The sequence below is a fragment of the Macaca nemestrina genome, chromosome 6, assembly GCF_043159975.1.
Source record: "Macaca nemestrina isolate mMacNem1 chromosome 6, mMacNem.hap1, whole genome shotgun sequence".
NCBI lineage: Eukaryota > Metazoa > Chordata > Mammalia > Primates > Cercopithecidae > Macaca > Macaca nemestrina.
This window is the reverse complement of record NC_092130.1, coordinates 121,357,703-121,372,088: the sequence shown is the minus strand read 5'-3', so window position 1 is coordinate 121,372,088 and position 14,386 is coordinate 121,357,703. Positions and strand designations below refer to the sequence as shown.

Below are 14,386 nucleotides of genomic sequence, written 5' to 3'. Positions count from 1 at the left end.
CCTGATATTGGTTACTTGTGTCTTTTTTATTTTTTCTGATCAGTTTGGCTAGAGTTTTATCAATTTTACTGACCTTCTCAAAGAACCAGCTTTTGGTTTTACTAATTTTCTCTATGGCTCTTCTATTTCATTGATTTCCACTTTGATCTTTATTTTCTTCTGCTTATTTGGGTTTAATTCATTTTTCTTTTAGTTCCCTAAGGTGACAGCTGAGGTCATTGATTTGAGGCCCTTTTCTGAACAGACATTTAGTGGTATAAACATTCCTTAAAGTCCCATTTTATAGGCACCACAAATTCTAATATGTTGCATTGTCATTCAGTGCAAAATCCTTTATAATTTCTCTTTTGATACCTTCTTTGATTCATGGGTCATTTAGAAGTAAGTGAGTTTCCAAATACTGGAGAATTTTTTTTCTTCTTGTTATTGATTTTTAATGCAATTCTATTGTGGTCTGAGAACATATTGGACATAACTTGAAGCCACTTAAACGTATTTAGACTTGTTTTCATAAACCAGGTTATGGCCTCATTTGGCAAATAGTCTATGTGTACTTGAAAAGAATGTCTTAGGCCGGGCGCGGTGGCTCAAGCCTGTAATCCCAGCACTTTGGGAGGCCGAGACGGGTGGATCACGAGGTCAGGAGATCGAGACCATCCTGGCTAACACGGTGAAACCCCGTCTCTACTAAAAAATACAAAAAACTAGCCGGGCGAGGTGGCGGGCGCCTGTAGTCCCAGCTACTCGGGAGGCTGAGGCAGGAGAATGGCGGGAACCCGGGAGGCGGAGCTTGCAGTGAGCTGAGATCCGGCCACAGCACTCCAGCCTGGGCGACAGAGCGAGACTCCATCTCAAAAAAAAAAAAAACCAAAAAAAAAAAAAAGAAAAGAATGTCTTCTGTTGCTGGGTGGAGTACTTTATAAAATGCTAATCAAGTCAAGTTAGCTGTTAGTGTTGTTGAAGTCTACTATGTACTGGCTGATTTTCTTCCCACATGATCTATAAATTATTGAGAGAAATTGAAGTTGCTGATTGTAATTGTGGCCTTGTCCATTTCTTTCTGCAGTTCTATCTTTTTTTTGTTTCACATATTTTTAAGCTCTGTTAAGTACATAAATGTATAATACTATTACAGTCTCTTGATTAAATGATCCCTTCATCATGAACTTCTTTATCCCCAGCCTCATTCATTGCTCTGAAATCTACATTGTCTAATATTAACACAGCTACCCCAGCTTTTTTCTGACTAGTATTAGCATGATGTATCTTTTTCCACCTTTTTATATTTACCCTATTTGTGTCTTTATACTTAAAGTTTGATTCTTAAAGTCAATATTTGGTTGCAGCCTGGTTTTTAAAATAAAATCTATTATATCAATCTCTGTCTCTTAATTAGGAGTCTAGATCATTTATATTTAATACTATTATTGATGTTTAGATTTGACTGTATCACCTTTCCACTTGTTTCCTATTTGTTTCATCTATTCTTATTCCCCTTTTCTTATTTTTCTGCCTTCTTTTGGATTGTTTTCAATACTTCTATTTCATCTCATTTGTTGCTTTTTTCGTTCTCATTCTTTGTTTTGCTATTTTAGTGGTTACTTTGGGGTTTATATAGTACATCTTTAATCAGTCTACCTTCAAGTGTTAGTATACAACTTCACATATAGTATAAGAATCTTCCAATATTGTACTTACCTTTGTCCCCATGGCCTCTATGCTATTTTTCTCAGGCATTTTACTTTTACATGTTGTTCACCCCATAATATGTGGTTATTACCGTTGTTTAAAGAGATACCACTTAAAGATATTTAAATAATAAGAAGTAAATCTTATATAATTATCCATATAATTTGCATTTCTGCCACTCTTTATTCTTTTATATAGATCCAGATTTCCATCTGGTATCATTTTTTCCCTGACTCAAGGACTTCCTTTAACATTTCTTATAATGCTTATCTGCTAGCAATAAATTCCTTCAGATTTTGTATATCTGAAAAAGTCTTTATTTTTACTTTCTTTTTAAAAGAGACTTTTGCTGGATATTAGTTGACAGTTTTTTCCCTTTTGGATGCTGCTCCAATGTCTTCTTACCTGCATTTTTCCATTTAGTGGTATAAACTTTCCTTATAGCTTTTTTTTATTCTTACTCATGTAACATCTTTTATCTGCTTTTAAGGTATTTTCTTTGTACTACTTTGTTCTCAAGAGGAAAAAAAAACCAAAAGGATGTGTGTTTATATGTATATTTACATGTACATATAGGTGCATGTATAGATATAAATATATATCATATACAGATATATATATTTATGTATGATATATTTATATCTCTATATCTATATATGATATATTTATATATATAGATATTCTATAATAGAGATTTATAGAGATAAATATATATCATATATAGACATATATGATATATATTTATATCTATCTATATATAATATATAATATATACACATATATATACATAGAGAGAGAGAGAGAGACAGAGAAATACTTTAAGAAATTGGCTCACACAATTACAGTTGCTGTAAATCCAAAATCTGAAGCTTGGGTTTGCAGGCTGGAGATCCAGGAAAGAATCAATATGCAGTTCAAGTCCAAAGGTCATTTACTAAAGAATTCCCTCTTGTTCCAGGGAGGCAAGTCTTTTATTCTATTCAGGCCTTCAACTAGCTGGATGAGGCCAAACCACATTATGGAGGACAATCTGTCAAAATCCGCAGATTTAAGTATTAATTTCATCCCAAACTACCCTTATAGAAACATCCAGTCTAATGTTTGACTACATATTTGGGCACTGGGACCTAGCCAATTACACATAAAATTAAACATCCATATTCTTTATCACTGATTTGGAACAATTTTATTATGATGTGCCTTGGTATAGTTATATTCATGTTTCTTTCTCTCTCTCTTTTTTTCCCCCCAGAGATGGGGTCTCTCTCTCTGTCACACAGGCTGGAGTAAAGCAGTGTGATCACAGCTCATTGCAGCCTCAAACTCCTGGGCTCAAGCAATCCTCCTACTTCTGCCTCGCAAGTAGCTGGGACTACAGGCGAACAACAACATGTGCAACTAATTTATTTATTTATTTGTTTGTAGAGATGGGGGTCTTACTATGTTGCCCAAGCTGGTGTCAAATTCCTGGCCTCAAGTGATCCTTCCACCTCAGCTTCCCAAAGTATTGGAATTACAAGTATGAGTCACTGTGCCCAGCCTTGCTCATGTTCCTTTTGTTTGGGGTTCAACGAGCTTCTTGCATCTGTAGGTGTAGAGTTTTCTCCATGTTTGACAACATTTCAGCTATTATTTCTTCAAATATTTTTCTGTCCCTTTCCACTCACCTTTATGGACTCAAATTACCCTAGCTTAGGTTTAAAGTTGTCCCACAGCTCACTGGATGCTCTTTGCATTTTTTTCTCTCTCAGATTGTCTCTACGAACATATACAATGCAGTGATAACAACAGTTTTAACGACCCCCTTTGCTACTTCTAATATTTATATCAGTTCTGGGTCAGTTCCAATTCGATGATTATTCTCATTATGAATCATGATTTCTGGCCTCTTCCCATGCCTGATAATCTTTGACTGTCACACATTGTGAATTTTACCTTGTTGAGTGATGAATATTTTTTCTTTAAATCCTATACAGCTTTGTACTGAGATGCATTACCATTACTAGACAACCATCTGAGGTTTTGGGACTTACTAATATTATCTGTCATGTGAGTCCAGAGTAGAACACCACTTACGGCTGACCTTGCCAAGTACTCTACCCAGTTCCTGGCGAGTTATAAGTTTTCCAGTCCATCTGGTGATTACAGGCATAGTTTTCAGCCCTGTGTGAACACCAACCACTGTTTCCTCTAGTCCTTTAAGATGGTTCTTGCCCTGGCCTTGGGAAGTTTCCTCAAATGCATGGATTGAATATTCTGCTGGATACTCAAGGAGACCCTCTGAAAATCTCTAGTGTTCTCTCTCTCTACAACTCTTTTCTCTAGTACTCGATTCTATGGACCTTAGCCATCTTGGTCTCCCCTTGCTCTCAGCTTCGTCTCTTCAATGCAGGGAGTTCACTGAGCACCACCTCAGTTCCCTCTGGAACTGTGCCACAGCCTGGAAACTCTCAAGGCATTAAGCTGGGACAATCACAGCGCACATCTCATTTGTTTCTCATCTCTCAAGGATAACTGTATTTACTGGCTTGAAAATTGTTGTTTTGTATATTTCATGAGCTGGTTGTTGTTGTTCTTCTTCTTCTTTTAGATGGAGAGTAAACCAGTTCCAGTTATTCCGTCTTACCAGAACAACAAGTCCTCACGCATTCTTGGGCTCACTGCCCTCTCTTGAGCATCTTCAGTCTCGCCTTTTCCCCTGATGACCACTCTAAACCTCTTGACTACTAGCATGCTCGTGAGACCTTTTCTTATAGAAATAAATTCTCTTAGCACTATTTTCTCTTTTTATGTCCACCTTCTTGAAAGAACTGTCTATATTCCAAAGAGTTAAGGAGTGAAAATCATGGTCTACCCTTCAATTCCTTTGCTTGCTCTTCATCCCCTCGTTTCTCAGGTTGGTTTCCACTTCAATACTCCAATGAAGCTGTTTCTACCATTGGTTATTAATTAGCACATTGTCACCACATCCAATGACCTTTCTCAGACTTTAGACTTATGTTTACCTTATTTGACTGGTCCTTTTGATTTCTTGCCCATATTTGACTTAAAGGATATTATATAGAACTGTCTGACTTATATTCCTTATCAAAAGCAGATGCTGTAATGTAAGCTCCAAACAGCAGGGTTGTTTGTATATTTTGTTAACTGATATATCCTCAGTCCTTAAATCAGTGTCAGTCACATAACAGGCATTCAGTGAAATGTGGAATGAATTAACAAAATATAATTGGTGCTTAGCACCTTTCTTCCGCTTTCTACCCATTACCCCTGGACAATCTCATCCAAATCCACGACTGAGTTCTCTCTCAAATCTCTCTATCTCCAAAATCTCTCTAGTCTGCTTGTCTTTTAGCATTTGGATCATTGCTGGATGTCCTGTCAAACCTCAAAATTAGCATGCCCCAAACTAAATTCATTATTTTTATCTTAAAACTCTCTGTCATGTTCTCCCTACTTTTTATTTTTTAACAATTCACCAAAACACAAAGCTATAAACTTGACTCATATTTGATTGTTTTATCTTCCTTTCCTCTCGAATATCCAGCATAACTGTCACTTTTACAGTAGCAGTAACATCCCCACAAGTATTGTCCCTGCTGGATCACCTCTACATCTAACGGGTCTCCCCCAACAGCTTCTCTAGTCTCTGGCCTTAGATCCCAACATACCCTAAATCTCTGCATGCTATGCCTTAACTCAATAAGACCACTAATCTTTCTCTGAATACACCTATGCTTTCTATCCCCAACTCTCCTCACCCCATTCCTCTCTGCTTAGATCTTACCCATCATATGAGACCCTACTCAAATGTAACCTTAACTATGAGCTTTTTTTGACCCTTCAGATTAGAAATGATCACTCTCCTCTTTTAACTTTCATATTTACACCATTAAGTATACCATATATCACATTCTGTCTTAGCACAGAGCCTGGCGTATATTAAATAAGCAATATATGTGAACTGTTTTTATCAATACACAACTTATCTACCTAACCTGGGTGTAAACTTCTTGATGGCAGCTTCCTCCAAGGAGGCCTCCAAAAAGGCATTATGCCAGGTTCAGAACAATGACCACTCAAAGAAGCTTGATATCCAAAAAATTAGCCAATCTAATAATTAATTAATCAGAAAATCAACTAGCACACAATGATTCTGGTAAAACATATTATTAAAAAATGTAATAAAAACAAATACAAAACATAACTTACAAGTAATAAAATTATATACAGACAATCTTTTACACTGTAATTCGAAACTGCTCCTCCAGCCATAGTGCTGAAAGATAACTCTGGTAAGTGAAGAAAAGCATACTTTGCGTTACTCTTACACATATTTTAGAAGCTATTTTCCTTGAAAAGAATTAAGCTAATAAAGTTTATATAACTTCATTGCACATTAGTCAAAAGATATTCACAGTTTTACAAACAACCAATAAAGTACATACTTCCATCAGAAATCCTAAACCTTGGATACCACTAAACTTCACGTGAACACCTGAACTGGCATCCTATCTCTAGCTGTATAACAATAGCCATGTCATCATACCTTTGATCTTCAGGTAATTTAGAAACAGAATATGGAAAAAGATTCCTACCTGTCATATAAGCGCTGTTATAAGGCTGACAGAGGACTATATAGATTCAATTTACTTTCATTTGCTTATTAATTTAACAGACATCTGTATCCATGCTCAAACCTTGTGCCAGACTCTGGGTATACAATACCACATACAATGCTCTATCCGCCCTTAGGAGATTCTAACCCAAGATGGGGAGATGGGCATGTACACAAAGCAGTGCTACAGGCACTAACTGGGAGAAATACAGACAATGCCTAGTGGGGAGAGGAAGGAGTACTCAGTTCTGTCCAAGGAGAAAAGAAGGTAGTCAGAAACAGCTTCCTGCAAAGAGGCTATACATGAGCTCTGCTAATCCTCTCTGGGATCTCTCTACTCATTACAATCCCCTTATTCTTTCCCTCATCCTAAAACCAAGCGATGTCTCATTCCTTTAACAGCTCCACAGTTTCTCATCTCAATTCTAAAATCGGAAAAGTTCTCAAAACCTGCACTTTTTTTCTAGCTTACTTGCTGGCAAAGGCTGACCTGAACTGAAGTAAGGTTCTTGATCAACAATATCCTTTCTACTTTTTGTAGGAAATCCTAATTAATAATTCCATCATCCAATCATCACCTAAGCCAGGAATTGAGACAGCCATGGCTTTCTCACTCTCACTCTCTGAACTCAACTGCACTAGGCTTTGTCAATTCTAGCCCTCAAATATGTATCCTACCTATTCCTTCCTCTTCCTCCCCCTGTAACTGCCTCAGCCAAGGCCTTCATCATCTCAGACGCACCATCTCAGTAATCTTCTGACTCCACCTCTAACTGTACTACTCACAATTTAGCCTCCACATCATGGCCAGTTTGATTCTTCTCAAATGGACATCTGATCATGTAGTTTCCTTGCTTAAAACAGTCTGATGTCTCTGCACTATCTACAAAAAAAGCCCAAACTCCTGAGCAGAGTATGAAAGGTCTGCTAAGAGTCAGCCACCATTGAATACAATTTGTCTCCTGGCACTCTATTAAACATACACTGCAGCCACACAGAAATGCAGTTTCTAGGGGTTGCCAATCTGTTTCACACTCCTTGTCTTCACTCTGCCCCTCTGCTCCTAAGTCCTCTTTCTTTTCCACCCCCTCACCTTGTTTCTTGTACCAGACCTACTTATCAACTTCACATCTAACGTAGCAAACCACATCATGCATCCTTCCCTTCCCCAGGTCCAGGCAACACTGTCATGCCCCTTCCTTCCATGCCCCGTCGATTTCTGGATATGAACTTAATGTTCATGCAGCCAGTACACTGAGACTCCTGGAATGCTGAAATCATTGTTTATCTCATGTCTAACACTGAACCTAGCACATAGTAGATGCTCAAAATAAGCTGGCTGATGCACAATCTTTTCAACTTTCCAGACAACGTCTCACCCTTCTCCTTCCTTATCAGCTCTCTCTGCACAGCAGCTCTGTTCTCCATCTCTTACAACTGTTCTTCCATTATTTCCTCTAACTTATACTCTTCTTTCCTTCTTCATTGTCAGAAGAGAAAGAGGACACACTTGGAAAGTGAAAAAAAAAAAAAAAAAAAAAAACCCTAGCCAGGATTTCTCACTAATAACTTGACACCGAAAACATTTTGGGCCTGATAACTCTTTTCTTTGGGGGCTACCCTGTGCATTGTAGGATGTTTAGTAGCACCACTGGCCTCTATCCACCAGAAGCCAGTAATACCCCTGCCCACAAATGTCTCCAAAATGTCCCCCTCAGAGGCATAATCTCCCCTGATTGAGAACCAGTGCCCTAGACTGACTTTGCTTGGCTCCATCAGGAAGCAATAGGGAAAGGCTGATGGATAATCTCTTGCACTGACTTTCCTCCAGGTGAAAAATGACGAGGGAAGAAAATTCAGACTACATCAGTTTACTGTTCAGGGAGTGTGTGGCCAAGAAACATAGGCTGGAGTGACACTTCAAGGAAGGAAAGTACTCCACGGACCCAAGATGAATCCATTTTGTCATATATCAGAGTTCCAGATTTCAGGATTCATTTGTATTAATATTTTCCCAAGCTTCATTTATTTAGTGCCACTGAAATGACCTGCTAGAGGGATGCAGGATACAGCAGTTTAATGCTATTAAATCCATTTCAAATCTTTTTTGAAAAAGAGACAGTGTTTAAAATTAATAAACTGACTAAAGCATTAAACTATAAGTAGAAGGGAGGGGAGGAACCACATAAATTGCACAGGAAACCAGGACATCTTGGGATGAGAAAGAAGAAGGGACAGAACCCCAGCACAGTACCCACCTGTGGTCGACACGACGTTCTCGGGGCTTTCACTGCAGAGTTTGGACAACAGACTGGTTTTGCCAGAGCCTGTGAGGCCTATGCAAACCAGGTCATATTCTGGTCGTGCAGGTGGTGGTCCCTTGCAGCAAAGTGCTCTAAAACACTGCCAAAAGAAGGGGGGAAAATGTTCCTTTAAATGAGAGTGTGGAAATAAACCTTAGTCACATTTACAATGACTGACTAAGTATTAAAAAGTAATTGAATAACACTATTACCTATAAGGAAGAAAATGGTAACTTTAGAACAGTGAAACCTAGAGACACCACTCTAGCCAAGTGATCAAAGTTAATATCCTTAGTTATGAAATGTTTTTCTACTTCATGGCTGCCTTCCTGCTATGGCAGGTGCACTGCAAAAAGCATGACATCATCCCACAGCTTTCCTGCCAAAACCACACAATCTGAATCTAAGCATGAGGAAACCAGATAAAGCCAATCTAAGGAGTATTCCATAAGGCAACTGGGCTGTTCTCCTCCAAAATACCAACTTCTTAAAAGTCAAAGAAAGACTGAGGAACTGTTCCACGTTAAAGAAGACTAAAAAGACATAATAAAAATGCAGTACATCTTGGACTGGATCCTAGATCAAGAAGGAAAAAAAAAAAAAAAGCCATAAATGACATTATTGAGACAATAAGTGAACACTGAATATAGACTGCATATTAGATAAGAGTACTGTATAAGGTTAAATTTCCTGAATTTAATCAATGTACTGTGGTTATGTAAGAAAAATCATTGTTCTGAGAAAATATTCTAATTATTTATAATACCTCTAAGTATTTAGAGGTGAAGGGTCTTGATGTCCAAAATTAACTGGCTCAGAAAAATTCTAAATCTCCAACTCCATCTTTATCTGGTGAGGACAGTGATAAAGTCAACATGGCAAAATGTTAATGACTAGTGATGCTGAGTGAAGAGAATAGAGGAAAATTCCTTATTCTGGTCTTACCACTGCTATTATTTCAAAATACAAAGATTTTTAAAGTCATTAAATACAGTCTCTGTATATACCATTGCCTTTCTGGCCTTTGTTAAATTCTGTTTCAGGTCAACCAACCAGGGTACTATGAACTGTAGAATAGTTTGTGCACTGCACAAACCTGTTTGCTCACTGCACAAACCTGTTTGCTCTGCAAGAGTTAAAGACAAGGGGATCTGGGCCAGGCACGGTGGCTCACGCCTGTAATACCAGCACTTTGGGACCAGTCTGGCCAATGTGGTGAAACCGCGTCTGTACTAAAAATACAAAAAAAAAAAAAATTAGCCAAGCATGGTGGCAGGCGCCTGTAATCCCAGCTACTCAGGGGACTGAGGCAGGAGAATCACTTGAATCTGGGTGGCAGAGGTTGCAGTGAACCAAGGTCACACCACTGCACTCCAGCATGGGCAACAAGAGTGAGACTCCATCTCAGAAAAAGCAAGGAAAGCAAGGAAAGAAACAAAGGAAAGAAAGGAAAGGAAGGAAAGGAAAGGAAAGGAGAAGAAAGGAGAGGAGAGGAGAGGAGAGGAGAGGAGAGGAGAGGAGAGGAGAGGGGAGGGGAGGGGAGGGGAGGGGAGGGGAGGGGAGGGGAGGGGAGGGGAGGGGAGGGGAGGGGAGGGGAGGGGAGGGGAGGGGAGGGGAGGGGAGGGGAGGAGAGGAGAGGAGAGGAGAGGAGAGGAGAGGAGAGGAGAGGAGAGGAGAGGAAAGGAAAGGAAAGGAAAGGAAAGGAAAGGAAAGGAAAGGAAAGGAAAGGAAAGGAAAGGAAGGCAGGCAAGAGGATTTGGGAGACAGGGTATCATTTGTGCAGCTTTTGATCTTTCTACTTATCCATAAGGGCCAACGATGTGCCAGCTTATAGAGCCCAAAACATTTAGACCCTGAATGATTCATGAGAGAAAGAGGGAAAGGGGGAAACAGGGAGGAAAGAAGGCAGATCTACTCACTTCTGGGTCATCTGGAGATCATGAGAGAAGAGACCTATAAAAAAGTCTGTTGATTCATCTCACTTAGATAAAATCTGAATCCTAATTGGCTGTCATACTCTCGTAAATGAAGCTTGATTATCTCTCTCCCTCATTTCTCACATCTAATCAACAAATCCAGTTCATATGACCTTTGAAGTAGCTCTAGGATCTGTCCACTTCTGTCCAGCCCAGGCCATCATCACCTGGACAACATCAATATCCTCCCACTAGGTCCAGTATATTTGCGCTTGTGCCCCCTATTCTCCACACTGCAGCCACTGGATTGCTTATAAACAGAAAATCTGACCATACGTGCTTAAGCCATCCCAGTGACTTTGCCCAGCTCTCCAGCCCAAACCCTTACCATGGTCTACCCCACACTCCATGATATGCTCCAGCCAAGCTCACAAGCCTCATTGCCCTCACTCCCCTAGATCCTCCAGCCATTCCCTCTCTTACCTCAATTGAGGCATCTAATATGCGGTTCCCTCTTTCCCCTATTCTGGACTTAGCCAACACCTCATCAATTTTAGGTTTCAACTTAATCATCCGGTCCTCAGGGCAGTCTCCTCCAATCCTAAGATTGTGTTAGCAATTCACATCAAGCTCCACAGGGCTTTTGTAAATTCATTACACAGACAATTGTAGTTTCTTATTAGTCACCAGCCTGTAAGAACCATGTCTGTCCCCCTTCATCTCAGTACCCCCAGTGTCTAGCAGAGAACATGGCATAGAATCTACCCTCAGCAGATAATTGTTGAATGAAGAATGAACGACACTTAAATTTTACCTAAGCAAAGAAAAAAGAAAACATAGAGACTAATAGGATGCTTGATCTATGCTCTCTGGGCCCTCCACGCTTCAAGAAAATAATGTCAAAATTAGAAACCCTTGACTTTTTCACTTTACTTCAATGCCATTAGTTAGCCTAGTTCCCTAAATAGTGGTTTTGGTGTACACGATCAACTTTCTTGGTAAATTAGAGCTTCTTTTTGTCCTAGATTCACTTTTCCTCCATTTTCAAGAGGTTCTGCCTGCTTCTGGTAAACAATTCTATGACCCATATTCTTCGTGGGTTTATTCACGTTAATTGTATTTCCTCTCAGTCTTTTCAAGCCTGAGGAGTCCTACTTATTTCAGTCTGTCTTCATCCTATGAGATGTTCTTCTCTGACCTTCCTTTAGTTCCAGCACACCCTCTCCCACAAGATTAATGACCATAACTACTAAGAGCATTCTAGACGCCAACACATCGTGTTGTGGATTCATATGAAGGCTGGCTGATACTGTCTGACTTTTACAAGCTTTTTTATAAAGTCTGTCTCCCAGACTCAGAATGAGAGTTTTTCTCAGAGATAGGTTTATTTATGTATGTATCTATTCCCTCAAAGATGGCCACTGGCTAGCAGCTGTTCAGACTTCGAAAAGGTCTTCCACATTCAATTAGGACAAACAATAAAACTAGTCACACAGTTTCTTTTACTGGGCTGCTTTGGTCTTGTTTGGGGTTCAAGGAGAAGAGATACCATTCCTGCTCCAGAGGCCCTCATTCTCACTCAGCTCCTTCCTCTGGACTATCTCCTGGAGGAGGGCTGGCCTGACTATCATAAATCTTAAAATATCGAATGAAACTGTATGTAACTGATTGCTAGAGCATCCTGCTTAAATTATTCATGACATTATCACTCATATTTTTGCCAAACACTCCAGAATTTCATCTTCATGTTCTTTTTAAAATCCAGAGTATAAAAACTTTGTAGCCAACTCCATTCTATTTCACCTGTTTATTCTAGATCACCTAAGGCACTTCTGACATAAAAGATGATTTCATAATGATAGCAGTGATATTCTACTCCACTGTCTTTTCTCTTCTCTTTTTTTCTTTTCTCCAGATGGAGTTTTGCTCTTGTTGACCGGTGCCTGGGCTGGAGTGCAATGGCACAATCTCAGCTCACAGCAACCTCCACCTCCCGGGTTCAACTGATTCTCATGCCTCAGCTTCCTGAGTAGCTGGGATTACAGGTATGCGCCACGACGCCTGGCTAATTTTTGTATTTTTAGTAGAGACGGGGTTTCACCATGTTGGCCAGGCTGGTCTCAAACTCCCGACCTCAGGGGATCCACCCACCTCAGCCTCCTAAAGTGCTGGGATTACAGGCGTGAGCCACCACGCCCAGCCTTCTCTTCTCTTTTTCTCAAAACGATCTCTCTCTGTCGGCCAGGACGGAGTGCAGTGGAGCAATCTCCAGTCACTGCAATCTCCAAATCCCAGGCTCAAGCAATCCTCCCACCTCAGCCTCCTGAGTAGCTGGGATTACAAGTGTGCACCACTGCACCCAGCTAATTTTTTTATTTGTAGAGATGGGGTTTCACCATGTTGCTCAGGCTGCTCTCCAACTCCTGAGCTCAGGCGATCCACTCACTTCAGCTTCCCAAAGTGCTGAGATTACAGGCGTGAGCCACTGAGTCTGGCTTCTCTTCCCTTTTTATATTCTCACCAGTGATGTCATCTCCAGTCCCATGGTTTCAATCATATAACTGAATGACATAAAGACATCCAACGTGACATCTCCCCCTGCACCTCCCCAAGCTCTTTCTCAAAGTCCAGGCTCTGTAGTTTCAGTTGTTCTATAAGAACCCAAACCAAAACTGAATAAAACAAAAGCCTCTCCACAAAACCACAGGCTATGGAACTTAAAATCTAGATTGATAGTTATTACAAGGCAAAATCTTCTAAATAAATCACAGACTCTTAGAAATCAACAGGTATTTGAAATGACGGAATAAATCATCCTATGGGTAACAGGAATAGTGTCAGATTTTGAGGCAACAAGATAAAACTTTTAAGAGTATGCTACTTCCAATGGGGAAGGAATGGTCATGTTTTCTGAGTCAGTTCCTAAAAACTGTAAAGAGTTTTCATTTGTTTTTTGTTTTAAAACTTAATGAAGCTTTGGATCCTATAGTCAATTTACTTAAAATTACTCATTTTGGCCTCTAGACTATACTGTACCAAAGTTCATTGTATGTGTCTCCTACAGCAGCTCTTGCATTGTTAAGAGTAAGCCCTTTTCACTGTCATACAATGCAAAACACAATGCTGTCGGCAGCCCTGACAGCAAGCGGCAAACTCAGGCCTCATTCCCAGGCCAGACACTAAGGCATTGTGTAACTCTGCTCAAGCCTCATAAACCTATCCATGCTTCAGTTTCCCCATGATTAACCAGTAACGTTTTAACACTCTCTGCTACTTCCTTTCTTCAGGAGGATGTTATGAGGCCTGGGTGCAATACATTATGCTACTAAGAAAGGCACTATATGGGTAAATAACTGCTCATCACGATGTTCATTTTCCCAAGGTATCTTAGGTGACAGTTAGCTTCCTTAGACAAGGGCCTGGCCGCCCAATATACAGCCCAGACTGTAGTACTTCCAATAGCCCACAGCAGCCTCCACATGCTCCATTCTATCCCATTTCAGCCCAAGACACTAAACACACACCACCCGTCCCCAATCCCCTGGTAGCAGCAAATAGAGAACAGAGCCAGTCTGAATATAAGTATACCCTCTGGGGGACCGACCAAGGTCATGGTCTCCATTGCCTAGACTGCTTCAGCTCACAGGCCTTTTCACACGGGGACAGTCATGACTCGGTCTTTTTTAAAAGAACCCAGTGTATCTACCATATTATGTCAGGACACAGGATGTTTCCCCATTCTGTGTACCCACAAACTTCTAGTGCTGTATTTGAAGAAACGGTGTGCCTAGGTCTTGAGAGAGGGCAAAGACCAGAATCACCAGTAATAAGTGACTATATCGTAGACTTTGGACAAATCA

General features: G+C 40.1%; 1 protein-coding gene across 13 annotated transcripts in view; it reads right to left on the bottom strand.

Moving 5' to 3' along the window:
* LOC105499370 (ARF like GTPase 15) overlaps nt 1–14,386 on the bottom strand; it is a 437,434-nt gene that overhangs the window by 288,838 nt on the left and 134,210 nt on the right. For all 13 annotated transcript variants that reach the window (XM_011771920.3, XM_011771916.3, XM_024786935.2 and 10 more), the window contains one exon: nt 8,566–8,710. In XM_011771920.3, coding sequence (XP_011770222.1) covers nt 8,566–8,710 — 145 coding nt within the window. The remainder of the gene's footprint in view (nt 1–8,565; nt 8,711–14,386) is intronic.